The sequence below is a fragment of the Zeugodacus cucurbitae genome, chromosome 6 (genome assembly GCF_028554725.1).
Source record: "Zeugodacus cucurbitae isolate PBARC_wt_2022May chromosome 6, idZeuCucr1.2, whole genome shotgun sequence".
In the NCBI taxonomy this organism is placed as follows: Eukaryota; Metazoa; Arthropoda; class Insecta; order Diptera; family Tephritidae; genus Zeugodacus; species Zeugodacus cucurbitae.
The window spans coordinates 49103295-49118980 of NC_071671.1; the positions used below are offsets into that span (position 1 = coordinate 49103295).

At 37.2% G+C, this 15686-nt stretch overlaps 2 protein-coding genes across 6 annotated transcripts; one reads left to right on the plus strand and one right to left on the minus strand.

Moving 5' to 3' along the window:
- Window positions 1-6: 6 nt before the first annotated feature.
- LOC105217741 (dnaJ homolog subfamily C member 13) lies at window positions 7-13752 on the minus strand. 5 transcript variants are annotated; one of them, XM_054235128.1, is made up of 28 exons: window positions 13581-13752; window positions 12830-13137; window positions 12630-12770; window positions 12326-12470; window positions 11787-11988; window positions 11213-11717; window positions 10854-11032; window positions 10573-10780; window positions 10094-10504; window positions 9880-10029; window positions 8723-8914; window positions 8545-8664; window positions 8163-8251; window positions 7927-8095; window positions 7090-7857; window positions 6791-7020; window positions 5832-6292; window positions 5393-5769; window positions 4642-5328; window positions 4045-4220; window positions 3438-3972; window positions 3055-3378; window positions 2829-2998; window positions 2370-2577; window positions 1918-2085; window positions 1720-1842; window positions 723-981; window positions 7-656 (listed from the first exon to the last, which is right to left on the minus strand). In XM_054235128.1, exons 2-28 carry the CDS (start codon window positions 13019-13021, stop codon window positions 541-543), a joined length of 7305 nt encoding a protein of 2434 aa, XP_054091103.1. In that variant the 5' UTR covers window positions 13022-13137; window positions 13581-13752; the 3' UTR covers window positions 7-540. The 5 variants fall into 5 exon arrangements, with proteins under 5 accessions (XP_054091103.1, XP_011191195.2, XP_011191194.2 ...); XM_011192893.3 differs by having other exon boundaries at window positions 11787-11985; window positions 12830-13140; XM_011192892.3 differs by having other exon boundaries at window positions 12830-13140.
- A 267-nt stretch (window positions 13753-14019) lies between these two features.
- Window positions 14020-15600, plus strand: LOC105217742 (cyclin-dependent kinase 5 homolog). The gene is made up of 4 exons (XM_011192894.3): window positions 14020-14335; window positions 14395-14662; window positions 14723-15007; window positions 15078-15600. The coding sequence occupies exons 1-4, from the start codon at window positions 14168-14170 to the stop codon at window positions 15236-15238; spliced, it is 882 nt and encodes a 293-aa protein (XP_011191196.1). The 5' UTR covers window positions 14020-14167; the 3' UTR covers window positions 15239-15600.
- The last annotated feature ends 86 nt before the right edge of the window (window positions 15601-15686 follow it).

Here is a 15686-nt window from a genome sequence, read left to right on the forward strand (position 1 = left end):
TCATAATTTTGAAAAATACTTGCTTCACATCATTTTGTTTTTTTTTTTGTTTGCGCTTTCCAAACACATTTCGTTACTCCAATGCAATTTCATACATATTTCACATTAACATAATAATACCAAAGTATATAGTAGTAGTAATCATAATAATCATAATCATAATAAATCAATAAACAAAGTAAATAATCAAACATTCTAAGACGCTTTGTTTTTGTTTTTTTTTTTTTTTTTGATTCGGTGCATGCCAGTTAAGATTTGTATGTATGTGCGGCGTCATTTTTGTATTTCTATTTATTTTGGTTTCCACCATTTAATTATTTTTGTTTTTATTTTTGTGCCTCTCTGCCATTCTCTGCTTATGCACCAAACGACGAAGCAACACTTCGTACATTTCCAGCGTCCGCGCGCAATTAAAGCCTTGTTGACAATACTGACGAATTCCGTCAGTGGTTGTTGTTGTTGTTGCACACTATGATGATGATGGACACAACAATAAAGCTACAGCATGTAAAACGTTACTGTCGCAGCATGCACTGTATATTAATCTATGGCCGGTCGTGCTGAGGGGTCATCGCGATCAATGGGTGGCGGTGAGGTGAGTACGTCCACGCTTTGTGCTGGTCCCTGGGTCAAATAGCCAGCGGTGGGATTTATGCCTGGAAAAAAAAAAAATACATTAATAATGAACAATATACAACAACAACAACTAAAGATGAGGGTACCTGTCAGATAGCCTCTGATGTTAGTATCTGTTATGAAGAGATCGTGTCGTTGATCTTTGTACTCCGCCCATATGGGATGTTTCAGCAAGATTTGTGTGACACGCTCGCCGTAATTGAGATTGTGTGTCATGCCCTTCAGTGCAGCAACGATTTGCGCTTTCACCGCCGATGCATTGTCCACATATTCCAGCCGACTGTCCAGAAGGCCCAATAGGTATGGCACCAAATTCACTTCGAGCGATTGACTGATGAGTGAATCCTGCAAAAAATTTAAAAAATAATAATTAAACAGATTTTACAAATTAAACAAAAAAATATATAAATAAGTATTAACAAAAAAATAAAGAAAAAATATTTAAAATAAAAAAATATTAAATAAAATACAAAGTATTAAAAAATATATAAATCATATAAAAAGTATCACAAACAAAAAAAATAAAATACAATAAAATAAAAAAAAGTTTTAGAAATTTTAAGAAAAACCATTAAGAATTCAAAAAATATATATAGAATTAAAAAATATTTTAAAAATTTTAAGAAAAAATAAATTAAAAATATTAAAAATACAAAATATTAAAAAAGAGTAAAAAATAGTTTACAAATCAAAAACACAGAAAATTTTAGAAATTTCAAGAAAAAAAATTAAAAATTTTAAGAAATAAATTATTAAATATTAAAAGAAAGTACAAATTAAATATTTAAATTTAAAAAATAATAATAAAAGAAAAAACATTTTACAAATTAAAAAAATAATTATTATTATTAAAAAAGAAATATTTCAAAAATTTTAAGAAAAGAAATTAAAAAATAAAAGGTATTAAAAATATTATATATGTAAATAATATTTTACTAATTTAGAAAAAAATATGGATACACAATTTAAAAAAATTAAAAAATATTAGAAAAAATAAACTAAACAAATAAAAAGTATAAAAAAATATAAAAAACAATAAAAAAATAATTCTAAAATCTAATTTAAAAAACTGAAAACACTCACGTGTTGATATTTGAATAAGCGACTGAGCGTCTCACAGGCCTTCTCAATGCAATCGCGGTGGTTTTCCATGCATCTCTTCAGCGGGTGTATGCATTCAGTTTGCGAGACGGCGCTTACACAGAACTATAAAGCGAGTAGATAAGTTCAAATTATTAATTTAAGTAAAAAAAATTTTGAAACCATTTTTCAAATACTCACTTCGGAGAGCGAGAGTTGGTGCAATACTGATAGCGTGCCCTTCGGCTGTACGGACAGCAAATTGAATAGCTTCGGTATGTGTCCCAAAACGGGTATATCGTCGGCTAGATTCGGTTGTGAGCGCAATAATTCCACTAAAGCGGTCGTTGATAGTTCCAAGACGTCTTTCTGTTGGCCGATAAAAATAAATATAAATATTTTAATAAAAATTTTGGAATATAATTTGAAACAGCAATGGAAAACTCTACGATTTATATTTGATTTAAAAATATAAAATAAAAAAGAAACATAACCAAAAATATCGATAAAATCTATTCGAAAATATATACCAAAACAGTGTTTATGAAATGGTTTGAACCCCAAAAGAAACGCTTATTAATTAAAAAATAATAATAAGACGGCTTAACAAGCTTAAAAAGCATACATTAACCTCTATATATATAAAAACTCACATCTGAAGAGCTTTTACTGATTTGCTCCACCACAAAATCAAGTAAATCTGCCAAAAATTGCTTTGGCTTACGTAAAGTCCACGCCGGATTACTAACGTATAAGCGCAAATAAACACCAGCAACAACAATTTCATTCGAAACAATGTCTTTGAGCATTTCAGGATCCTTCCACAGATGTTTGTCGGTGATCTTTTGCGCTCTATAGAAGCTGTTTGGGTAAATAAATAATGAGAGGAAGAGAGAAAGAGAGAGAGGGAAAGAAATAAAGATAGGGAGAGAGGGAGAAGGAAAAATAGAGAGAAAGAGAGATAGAAGGAATGAGAGAAAGAGACAGAGAAAAAGAGAGAAAAAAGAAAAAAGAGAGATATATAAAAAGAGAGAAAAAAGGGAAAGAGATAAAAGATGGAGAGAGGAGATTTAGTAAAGATTTTCATATTGATTACGGAAGCGCATACGCACCTCTCACACATTTCCGCCACAGCATCGCACACCGTCCCTCTAGTCTTATCATTCCATATCAATTCCGGATGCTCATGTATGGATTCGAATAATTGCACTGAAGTTTGTGGCGATTCGACCATGGCGTCCACGAAGAGCGGCGGTAGGAATTTCGAAACGGTAATGCGCACCTGAAATGTAAATAATAGTATACTGCTTGAATTTACAAACTTACAATAGCACATACCTTCGGTCCACTTAAACGATCCGCTGTCATTTTGGCCAATATCTCGGCGCACATTTCGCGTATCAGCGGATTGCGTGAGTTGCAGAACATATCGAGCAAGTAAATAACAGCACCTTTGTTTTGAGCCTCCTTAATCATTTCCTGTACGTTCATGAGACCCGACATGGTTTCGAGCACTTTCACTTGGCTGCTGCGCAAATCGGGATCTCTGAGCGCAACCAAAAATTGGCCGAGCAGCTCACAGGCGGCAATTTCCGAAACGCATTCTTTATTGCGTGAAACCAAGGCGACCACTTCGAGCGCCATCGTCTTGACGGCAGTGTTCTAAGTGTGAGAAAGAAATTTAACTAACGGTATTTAACAATACAAAAGAAAAAGCTTACATCATTGAACAGATTATGCGCCAAGAAACCGAATATCATATTGAAACTGCCCATGCATTGTATCTCCACTTCGGCATTGCACTTGATCACGGCCATTAGCGCCTGCAGCACCATTATTACATGCTCCTGCAGTGCGCCATCGTTCGCAAAATCATATCTGTATTGCTGTTGCATTTGTTGTTGTTCGAGTTGAGCGCTCGCTTCGATTTTATTGCGTATCTTTGAACGATTGTAGGCGTTCAAGACTTCATCGAACGTCTTGCCAGGTTTGGCCGGCAGCAACTGTGGGTGATTCGGTGCTAGTGTCGGTGTGAGTATGCCATCTTGTCCGATTTTATTTGATGCCATCGTGGTGGGTGTGGTCACGATCTTTACACCACTGCCGCTGTTATTGGTGGTGGTGGTGGTCAGGAAGTGATATGCTTGCTTGAGATACTCCAGCAGATCCATAATAAACTGTTTCGGTTTAGCTATGGGGAATGTGGGCATCTCATTGTATATGCGTATGTAGACACCACCGATTTGCAGTTCATCTCTGTGTGCGATGATAGGTAAATGTAGAGATTTATTAACGAACGTTACATTTGATATTTGTTATTGCGCTTACTTGCTGGCATCATACTGGAATTCGGAGACTAGATTATACACCTCAGCGACGTCTTCGAATGTCTCTTTAGTAGCTGTGGTACGTTGTGTCTCTAAGAAGTCTATCAACTGCGCACGCGTGCCGTTATCCCATATCAGATAGGGGTTACGCGTATTGGATGTAAGTACTTTCAGAATCTGGAAGCGGTAATTTCCAAAAATAAATTAAAAATAAAAATAAATAAGAACGATATCACAGCCACACGAAAACAATGTTTGTCAGGGTTCTTACTATTTGTGCCTTACGTTTATGGGGTCGCTGAAACCGAATTTTTCAAAATAGCGTCCGCTATATTGAATCAGTCATTTCAAATTATGAAAAGCCGACACCGAACTCGTAATCCGCGACCTCCAAAAATCCCCAAATAACGAGTTTCAATCGAATCCGATGGAGTTTAAAAAACCATATATGTCAAAACCTTGATCTGATGGGGTTAAATGGACCGGATTCGGATTCAGCGGCCCCAAAAACATAAGGCACACATAGTAAGACCCCTAGGTTATGATACAATTTTTTTTGTGTCGCTGTGTATTTTATTACTCTCCCATATGAACTTACATCGCTGCTGCGCTCTTTGGACAACCTATTCGCTATGTACGGTGTGAGCAGGCGATCCAGCACCTGCTTTACGATTGTATTCTTCGCTTCGGACACTACTGTATACTTCGGTAGCTGCGAGTCGTTCGTCTTTTTCGCATTACCATTGCCATTCGTCTCGCCATTCTCCTCCTTCTCATTGGACGATGCATTCGAAATGGCATCCGATTTGTTGCTGGCATTGGAATCCTGCTTGGCCACCACATTCTTCGCATCCACATCGGCTCCGCCTGTTGTTATGGCCAACTGTTTGTTGGCGTTCTGCAGAGGATTGTGAGCGTTTTTCGTGTACGCCGACGTTGAGGGCGATGCAATTGCTGGATTTGCCGCTTTAATCGTCTTCGCCGCTGTGGTTGGCGAACCATTGCCGTCGCTACTGCCATTGTCGGTGCCATTCGCTGTTTTATGCAGGTCCAAACCGTAGCCGGAGAGTGCAATACAGGCCAGCACCGCCATTTTCGCCAGATTGTTGGCCACCTGTTGCTGATTGGTTTTGTCGCTGGCCTGCACGCCGCTCTCGTCCAGCGTATAATCGTAATCGAACCAGAAGAGCAGCAGTGACCACATCACGCCATTGCGCACCAGATCGCATTGCAGTTCGTAGTTGTTAGCCGCCATGCTGGTCACCAAACTAACCGAGAGCGTGTGCTGAACGAAGAGAAATTAATATTATTATCTCAACTATAGTGCGGTAGCACTCTCTACCACTTACCTTAAAGTATACGACACGACAGACGTCCGAAAGCAATTGCGGTAAAGTTATAATCTTTTGTTTGCACTTCTCAAAGTTGCAGGCGACTTCGAAGCAACGTGTCACATTCGAAATTACTTGATAGTGCAGCGCATCGGGTTTCGAATCGGCGCCCAGAATGGAGACGCAACGTGTGTAGGCTTCCAAAAGCGCTTCAATGCCCTCTTCGCGTCGCAACTCTTCCGCATTCAAGGCAGAGCAATGCACAGTGTGATAGCAGAGCTCCGAAGCGGCCGACAACAGTTGTACTTCTTTTGAGAATAAGTCATCGTCGCGTGTCTCCAAACGTATAGTCTTGATGAGTTGTGGATAACCGGCGTATTTGTAGGGACGCAACACTACAAAGAAATAAAAGAAAATAATATAAAAAAGCACTTCACTTCGATCGTCAGAAACTCACCATCCGGATAACGTTCGAAGAGTATGCTTTGTGTGCGCAGCACGAGTACTATGTTTTTGGGATCTGGCCCACCTGAGGACCACACCGAACGCGAGCACAAGAACTCATATGCCTGATTGACCTTTTCGAAGACCTCACGTCCATTCGGATTCTTATCCGGATGGTACATTTGCGCTAACCGGTAGTAACTTTTGCGTATCATCGACTCATCGGGCTTGGGTGTCTTGGTCAAATCGATGCCGAGATCTTGGTACGCTTGCTGTACCGTCATTTGTGGTGGTTTCTTCTCGACTTCCTTGCGCCAAGCATCCAAGGTGTGTTTCAACAGCTGTACTGGATCGGCGATCGGCCAGTTGGGGAATTTTTGCGTATCGCAGAGATGACGTAAGTAATAAATGTGACAGAAGAGTTCATTTTCGAGCTGTGGATAACTGATGGCCGGTATGGCAAGGTAGGGATAGCTGGAAAATGATAAAAAATAAATTAAGTTATTGTTAATTACATCGAAAAAATTATTTTAGTCGGTTCAGGCCGATATAGTGGAATTTTTTTGGAGTATTTTCACACTACAACAACAAAAAATAAAAATCGATTAAAGAAGTGCCGAAGTTCATTATTAGACCAAGTTTTAACTTATACATGAAGAAAATATTTGTCCAATATGAGAATAATGACACCTAACATAACCTAAATTTATATGAATTTGAGGAGAAAAATGGAAATATTAATAATCAAATAATATATCCCGTATATTTGTTGAGGATGTAAAAAATCCTCGTTCCTAAGACAATTGGGTCTGTGTAACCGGAACGGTCCCGGTTTTTTAACCGACTAAGAACTGTCAAATCGCTAATATTCTTCTAAATTATTTGTGGAATGCTTTTCCTACCGATATAACAACAACAACATATGTATTTCTTATAAAATGTAATATGAAATAATGAATAACTGCAACTCACCGCGCCATTGTGTGCCCCTTCAAACGTGGCGTAAAATCAGCGATGTGCGCGGAAATCTTTTCAATCAACAAGCGACGCATTTCGGAACTCCAAATCGCCTCCGGTGTATCGAATTCACCCAAAAATATTTCCGCAAACTTCTCAGCACTGTAGTTCTCCAAAAAGCATACCATGGCCTCGGGCAGCAGTTGACCCAAAATGCTGCGATGCATTATGCCGGATTGAGATGTCTAACAACAAAGAAGAAAAAACAATTTGAATACACCCACTGACATTAACAATAAGGTGCGCCGGGTTACCTCATCACTGCGGAAACCCTGTTTCATGTGTGTCATCTTTAGGAACTTTGTTATCGGCAGTATATTGCTACCCGTGTACATGAGCATAAAATAGAATACGCCGGTCAAATAGACTTTTGGCATTTCCGGATTGTCTTCCATGATGTGACACAACAGCGTGGCAACGCGCTCCAGCAAACCGGGATCGTGTGTGAGACACACCTGCACGATATGCGGCAGACAAACGAACTCGGAGAGTTTGCGTGACAATTTCGGTCCCGGTATAAGTACGGCAGTGCCGTTTTGTGTGCGACTCGGAAAGAAACTCGTGCATTTAATGAGTATATCGAGCAGTTTGGATGACAATTCGGTCTCATTATAGATCGGTGTACCCTTGGCGATAAGGCACCATTTCAGTTGCGGTATTTGTTGTAGCGAACGCCAACCATCCATACCGATGGCCCAGCAACGTGTTTTCGGTGTAATCACACCTTTTTGCCAGAGTTCTTTCAATTCGGAATATGTGATGGGGCCTTGACGTTCCGGTTTTTGTCCCTCCTTTTCAATGTTATAATACCAATCTTTCTCCTCGTATGCCTCCATGTTGGGACCAGCCTCTATGACATTGGTTTTCGTATTCGGCTGTGCACGCCCCTTATGTAGATGTGCCAGCGTTATGAGGTCGACAAGGCACTGCACGTGATCGACAAGTGGACGGCAATTGGATTTCTCTAGCACCAGGCAGGATATCAGATTGATGAGTGCATCACGCAGTGATGGTGACAGGCACTACAGAAATATATAAAATAAAATTAATTTATTTCTGCACAAATAGATTTTGTAACGGTAAATACATACACGATCGGTTAACTGCAAGATATAGGACATATCGCTGAAACGACCGATTTCCTTATGGTAACGACGATAAACCTTCGCTAGCGCCTGTAGTGACACGACCGTTAGTTGATCATCGTTGACACGCTGACGACAGAGTACACGACGGTAAAGCGCATTAAATAACTCAATTCTGAAATAGAAAATAAAGTTAGAGGATTTTTTTTTTGGAAAATACAGTTATGGCAGTAAATGCTTACGGATCTTTTACAAGATTTTGCGGCCAATCGTCTTTCTCCAATATCAGACGTATATAGTAGTCACCAATTTGGATTTCATCAGCCAAGCACTGCAAAAGGAAAATCATAAGAGATTATAGTTAATTTTTGAGTTAGTCAATTTTTTTAAGGGTTTGTTAATCTCCCTCTGCATTCATTTTTGAATATATATAAAAAATATATATACAAAAAAAAATAAAAAACAAGTATGCGCCAACATGTATGATATGTATTCTTTTATTAAAAAGTTATAGTCTACATTTTGGCGCAGTTCGAAATGTAAGGATCATTTACAGCACAGTATAGTCTACATAACTGCAAATAACCGGTGATTATTTGCGACAAAAAACTAAATCTACCGTACCTGATAAGTAACTTCGAATTCTTGATAATTCCACGCCACGATCATAGTGCCAGCCAAATCACGATCATTCATAAATTGCCGCAATTCATTTTCAAGGCAAATACGCAACTCCTCACGGGTCTGCAAACAAAAAATATATTGTTATTTTTTATTGTCCACCATTTTAAGGACTATGTACCTTATGATTCCATATTAAATTCGGCAAACTATGATCTCTGGCGAAGTTATAGAAGAAATAGGGTAAATTCAAAACAGCGTCCTCGTTTTTCTTACGTTGCCGTCGATTACGCAGCACCACTGGGCGATTCTTCATAGCTTGTGCAGCGGAGTCCTGTTGTTCCAAGAGGTTCATACCCCAATGCTTGATATCCTGTTGGATGGAGAAAAGAAATTGAAGTTATTTCGAGCAGAATTGATTTTTAAATTTCAAAAATTAATAATAGAGTTTAATAATGTTGTTTTGAGAAAAAATAAAAAAAAAATTATAAATAAAAAAAGCAACTCAAATTTATTGCCACACCCAGTTCAAGGGCACTGACTGTGGTGAATTTCAGTTTTCGTATATTTGAATATCCGCATTATCCCTTGTTACGGATAAAATCAAGACAATATGTGCATAATAATTTTGGAACTTATCCGGAAGTATGGTTTTACACAAATTCACATAGATTCTAACTAAATATTATTTGGTCTTCGATTATCCGATTTATCCGGATGTTAGAAAAGTTTTATATCCACATATTTAGATATATAAAGTTTAATTTCGAAATCCTGAATAACTGTATGTCACACACAAATTCTTTTACATTGGATTTTCAGTTTCATAGTCTCTTTTTCGTCTTTGTATATTATTTTCTATGTAACGGTCATTGCGTAGTATATGTATATATTTCTGATAACCTATTAGCAAAGGTCATATAAGCAAGGTTACTAACATATTATTGTGACTAATGATTGAAAAAAAAAATAAAATAACGGTAAAAGAAAAACGAAAACAATACAAGAACGAAAAGAAATAATATAAAAATAACGGTAAATGGTTATCTGCTAGCTAGTGCTTTGAACTTCTATTAATCATAAATATGACTCAACCGTTGCTTCTTAGCTATCTTGTAAAAAAATGTATTTTAATACCAACAACAACACACTTAACGTAACCTATACAGTAGGCTCAATGACACGAGAGTCTGCGAATACTTCATTAAAGTGGATATAAATAACTATATTTAACTTATGTGAGTTGTATGTTCAATTCGATGCACTCAATTTAAATGTTTTTTAAATTTGTTCAACTACTCACAACTATTATAAAAGAGTATATATCAAATAACATACATGCAAATGTTTCTCTATAATATTCTTTCTATTTCTATTGGAATGTTGTATTGCAAGTTTCAGATTATCGCGAAAATTCAATTTATCATCCTCCACATCAGTCTTTGGTACGCTCTCCTCGCTCTCCAGGAACATTAGCAAACCAGCAGGCTAAAAGCAGAGCAATTGTATAAATATAAAAACTTAATTATTTTCAAATATAAAAAATACACACAAATATGCGTCGCAACAACTCCAAGGCTTCTTCGTTTTCCGTAATCCACAAACCAATTAAATGGCGCGATAACTGACGATGCGTCGTCAAAGTCGGATCATTGCTTGGGGTATATAGCGCAACAAGTAGATGACGGCACAATGCTGCTTCATCCAAAGCCAACGCCTGCATCTGTTGTGCCACATGCAATTCGCCCTCTTCGATAATGGCGCGTAAAACCAGACCAGCACCCTTAACGATGGCCAAGGAGGGATGCTGAAAGAGTTTATATAAATAACGACCACGTTCGGCAACTAATTCCAGCAATATGTCGAATTGTTTGCCATCCGTTGTTTCGCTGTAAGGCACACAGAGGGCGAATGTGAGGAAATCCAACATGGCGGATAGCACCAATGCGCCGCTGCCGTGACTCTGTGAAGGATTATGCAATTATTATTTTTTATTATAATTAAAATATATAGAGTTGTGGATTTACATACCACATGTGTGGTCCACATGTTCAGCAAAGTTTCCAGAAATGACTTTGACGACAATATGGATGATTTATTCAATTGCTCTTGCTTCAGATCATGATCGGCATTCACTGAATGCATCAGTGAATTTATCATATCGATGGCGGAGTAGGTAACGGCCAAATCTTTGCGACGCAAAGCAGCAACAATCTTCGTGCCGATGATTTCGCGAAAACTGAACAATTTTAAAATTAATATTAAATTAAAAATGTTAAAAATAATATTTAAAAATTGAGGTTATGGCTCACCCGGGTAAATTTGTAAATGCGCCATAGCCCACTTTACTAGCTAGCAGGCGTGTGAGTGCGTGAAAGATTGCTTCAATTTCCAGATTGTTCAATTGTGCAGTTGGATTGTCGAGCTCCTTTTGTGCCAAAGCTTGTAATGCACTCAAGATGAGTTTCTCTTTGTTCTCGGCAAAGAGACTCTATAAAAAAAATATTAAAAAAGAATGAAATAAAAAATTATAAAAAAAAAATAATAAAAAATAAATATTAAAAAAATAATAAGAAATAAAAAAAATTTAAAAAATATAGTAAAAAAATAACAAATATAATATTAAAAATAATTATTATCAAAGTATGCAACATCATCCACATTCACTCACATCTTGTGTAACACTGTAGTTGAGTCCACTGTGCGGTATGTTGGCATTAAAGCGTTCCAGCACCTCGAAACGTTTCGTTGGATTCTGTACATTGTTGATGATCAAGCGCAGTAAATTCGCCTCGGTTTCCTCATCAACGGAACAACTAAACGGTACATAGCGTTTTCCGCGCGGTGTATTGCTTATGCGCACATGTACATCCTTGTTACCGCTCGAACGCACCGCATCCAAGAGTGTGGCGAGTAGCGAGTCACGATCATTGGTCAAATACTGACGCAATATGCCATTCTTATACTCAATACAAAAGCGTTGCAAATTGTCTTTATCGCGCACCAACGCAAATACATCGGCCAGCAGACGGAGCGTGCACACGCTATACGTTTGTGGATCGCGTTCCAGTAATGTGGCTTCTGTGAGGCAAAGTATGCGTTTCACTGGATCCGGATGACGTGGTGTTATCTTTTGTACGGTGAATTCGGTCATAGAGGTTTGATACTGGTCGCCGCTATTACGAAGGCATATATTTTATACAGATTACACATATTTAAATAGCGAGTATGCAATTGTCACGTACCTATATTCACCGAATCGTTGTCGTTCGAATTGTTCGAGTGTTATTTGGCTTTTGAGTATTTTCGTTTCAATACCGAGAAACTGCACCGAACGCTGCGCTATATTCTGCACAATTTCATGATGATTCAACGCACGAAAGAGATGCAAACGACTGAAGCCACCGTGGGCCATAACAATGCCCCCATCGTAGTCGGAGATGCCTACTTATATCGTAGAGACAAGTTTTTCAAATTAAATTGGGTAAGAAAAATTTGTTTTAGAATAAATTTACAATTAATTAAAAGCAAGAACAACTTTAAATGGTTAGTAAAAAGTTCCGGTGAAAAATTAAAATCCAAATCATTTCTGTTTTTTTTTGTTAGACCGCTATCATTAACGTGCATTTGTCACTAAATTGTTAGTTTTAAAATAATATATCGTAAAGTTCAGCGTGTCTTCAATTCATATTTTCAAAATTTCGCAGCAATTTGTTTAAAGCCAATTGATTGGCAGGCAAACTCAATGTTTATGTTTATATTATAACTAAGGAACTATTAGTACCTATTATGCCTTCTATGTCTTTGTACATATAACTTGTGAGCACTTCATTTGTTGTTGGATCCAATTGATCTAATGAGCACGGTGTGACTTCAAGCATTGTGGGTAAACTGACACCAGACCAATGATATTTATAAGCAGGGAAACGCTGCAATGTATAGTGTAAACAAAGTTTTATGTAAAAAAGAAAAACAACATAGACAAACATAAAAACAATGCACACATACATACATACGTATAATAGGAAAATATGCATGGGCGTGTTAGCTAAGCACTACTGAAACGAATTTATTGATATCAGACTTACTTGTGAGTTTTTTGGCTTATCAGCAAACTCTTTGTAATACTTTAATATCGCGCATAATATGTCATTACGATATTCAGATGACAGTTTTATCGAATCGACGCGTTTCTCTTTTTTAATAGTAAGCACAAATTCATTTGGTATCTGTAACACATTAAAAAATAGTTTAATTAAATAATATTACACAGTGTTATATTACTCACATTTGTTGCTTTGCTGGGTGCCGCCGAAACGATGTCTGAATATGTCCAACGATTTGTTAAATCCAATTTATCAGGATTGTATGTGGAAATGCCGGCGGTGCCAATAGCTAAAATACGTTTGTATTTGCCCTTCCACGAATGTTTTGTCACCAGAAAACATTCAAGGTCCACATTATCCTTTGGCGGCACCATGGCGGTACTGTTAAAAATTGTAGAAGTACACGATACAATGTTTTAGGGGCAAGACTGGCAGCTATGTTGATTGTGTACACTGCCTCGCAATGTTCAATTGATAATTAAATGATGACCTTCTGAAAAATAGAAAAATAACACCACCGTAGTGTATGATTACCAAAGCAACATTCAAGCGCAGCTAACTTAGTAACGATTTTTTATCGACGATGTTGACTAATTGCCGAAAATATTGTATTGTTTTTTTTTTCCTGTTATGAATTTCGGGCGCACTTGGTTTACTTTTTACGCTATGATTGGCACTTATCAGTAAAAGAGCAAATAACACTGGAGTCCACACTCTATAATTATCACGGCACTTCAAAAGGGGGTGTACGTATCAATGAAGCGAATTAACTCTAGGAACAGCGGACAGCGGTAGAAATAAGTGCGATTGCGATGTTGACAATGTCGATGAGCCAACAAGACAGCGTCACCGACTGCGACAACCGCAATGAAAGCAGCGCAACAGCGCCCCACACAGGGGCTAATGACTTTCATTTATACGTATTTTACTCACTTTTCTTTCTTGTTAAAACATTTTCTATGTTTGTGCGTGTGGCACAAATATTAATTTGATCTATTTATATAGTTTTTTCGTGATAAAGTTTACAATTAATGCACATCTGATTGGATTTTTTTGCACAGTAAATTCTCCAGTCACAACAGAATTTTTCCAATTGACATTTGTGATGACAATAGAGCGAATTTATTGCAAAAGATAAGCGATGAAACAGGCACAGCTGTTGGGTGCTTTACAACACTGTTTCATTTCAAATTGATAATGCAGAATTAGCAACAACTTTTGTGGTTTACTTTACATACAATTAGGCAACATTTTTGCACTTTCTTTGCAGACAGACTATTTATATTAAACTAATTCAGTTTGTATTGTAGTGTTGTTTAAATTTATTTCTCAAAATATTTATTTGCTTTACCACACTTAACATCTCTTATCAATTTTTAGTACTCATCAAATTTGTTTTGACAAACAGCACTTGAGCCGTAGTTCTAAAAAATTTGCACAATTCTTGTCAAAATCATAAGCTGTAAATTGAGTTATCAAGTGGTTTTTGTTTGAGATTTTGTGCGTGTTGTTTTAACAAAATGCAAAAATATGAAAAATTGGAGAAAATCGGTGAGGGTACTTACGGTACTGTGTTCAAGGGACGCAACCGTGAAACCATGGAAATTGTGGCACTGAAACGTGTACGTTTGGATGAGGATGACGAGGGAGTGCCTAGCTCAGCACTCAGAGAAATTTGTCTATTGAAGGTGTGTGGAAAGGGATTTTATGCATTTTTGTATTAATTATATACAGTTTACATTCGTAGGAGTTGAAACATAAAAACATTGTGCGTCTCTATGATGTATTACACTCGGACAAGAAATTAACGCTAGTGTTTGAGCATTGTGATCAGGATCTGAAGAAGTATTTTGATAGTTTGAATGGAGAAATCGATATGGCAGTTTGTCGCAGCTTTATGTTGCAACTGTTGCGCGGGCTTGCATTCTGTCACAGTCATAATGTACTCCACCGGGATTTGAAGCCACAGAATTTATTGATTAACAAAAATGGCGAGCTAAAATTAGCTGATTTCGGTAAAACACAAATTACTACTATATTGAGTACCGTAACTGAAATTAATTTTAAAATAATAGGTTTGGCGCGTGCTTTTGGTATTCCCGTCAAGTGTTATTCAGCCGAAGTTGTTACACTATGGTATAGACCACCAGATGTGCTCTTTGGTGCAAAACTGTATACAACCAGTATTGATATGTGGTCAGCAGGTTGTATATTTGCCGAGCTTGCCGATGCTGGTCGACCGTTATTTCCAGGTTCAGATGTTTTGGATCAACTAATGAAGATCTTCCGTGTGCTTGGTACTCCCTCAGAAGAGACTTGGCCTGGTGTCACTCATTTGGCTGACTACGTGGCGCTTCCATGTAAGTCTTATTGTTTTTATTGTTCTTCAGTATAGTTTATTATTTACAACTTGTAATAATATTATTATAGCCTTTCCGCCCATTACATCTTGGAGTCAAATAGTACCACGTCTCAATTCCAAAGGTCGAGATTTGTTACAGAAATTATTGGTATGTCGGCCAAATAAACGTATTAGCGCGGAACAGGCTATGCAGCATCCATATTTCACTGAAAGCTCGTCAAACCATTAATACTACTAAATATATAATTAAGCATACTTTCGTTATTTGTTTGCGTTGCTGTAACCGCTTCTAATTGGCAAAACAAAATTATTTAGCTATAAAGAGTATTTATAAGAATAAGAGGTGCAAAAGCGTCTTTCGCCCGATTGCGCGCGGGAAGCTATTAAATCTTAAGATAATTTCTATAAATCAAAAAGGTTGAACGAAAAAGCCGTCTGAAATGTACTTATTAATATAAAATGTAGTTTATTAATTTATATTTACTAATATGTATTGTGTTTAAGAAAATATTCCATTTGGTAAACCAAATATAAGAGGCTGTAAATGCTTATGGAGTGTTGACATTGCAATCAGATTTAATGTTAAATTATTCATTGTATATTTTTAAGTTATCTTCAAAAGCAACAGTGAGCCACGAGTAATTTTTTGAAATTCGATTAGTGTAGAGCGTAGTGAT

Bases quoted from the DNA above. Each gene is read 5' to 3' on its own strand.
- LOC105217741 (XM_054235128.1), bottom strand. From the start codon at position 13,021: ATGGTGCCGCCAAAGGATAATGTGGACCTTGAATGTTTTCTGGTGACA. The intron at 11,989-12,325 runs GTACTAATAGTT...CTACGATATAAG, and splicing joins AGACATAGAAGGCATAATAG to TAGGCATCTCCGACTACGAT. The intron at 5,329-5,392 runs GTAAGTGGTAGA...CTCTTCGTTCAG, and splicing joins GTCGTGTCGTATACTTTAAG to CACACGCTCTCGGTTAGTTT.
- LOC105217742 (XM_011192894.3), top strand. From the start codon at position 14,168: ATGCAAAAATATGAAAAATTGGAGAAAATCGGTGAGGGTACTTACGGT. The intron at 14,336-14,394 runs GTGTGTGGAAAG...TTACATTCGTAG, and splicing joins GAGAAATTTGTCTATTGAAG to GAGTTGAAACATAAAAACAT. The intron at 15,008-15,077 runs GTAAGTCTTATT...ATATTATTATAG, and splicing joins TGACTACGTGGCGCTTCCAT to CCTTTCCGCCCATTACATCT.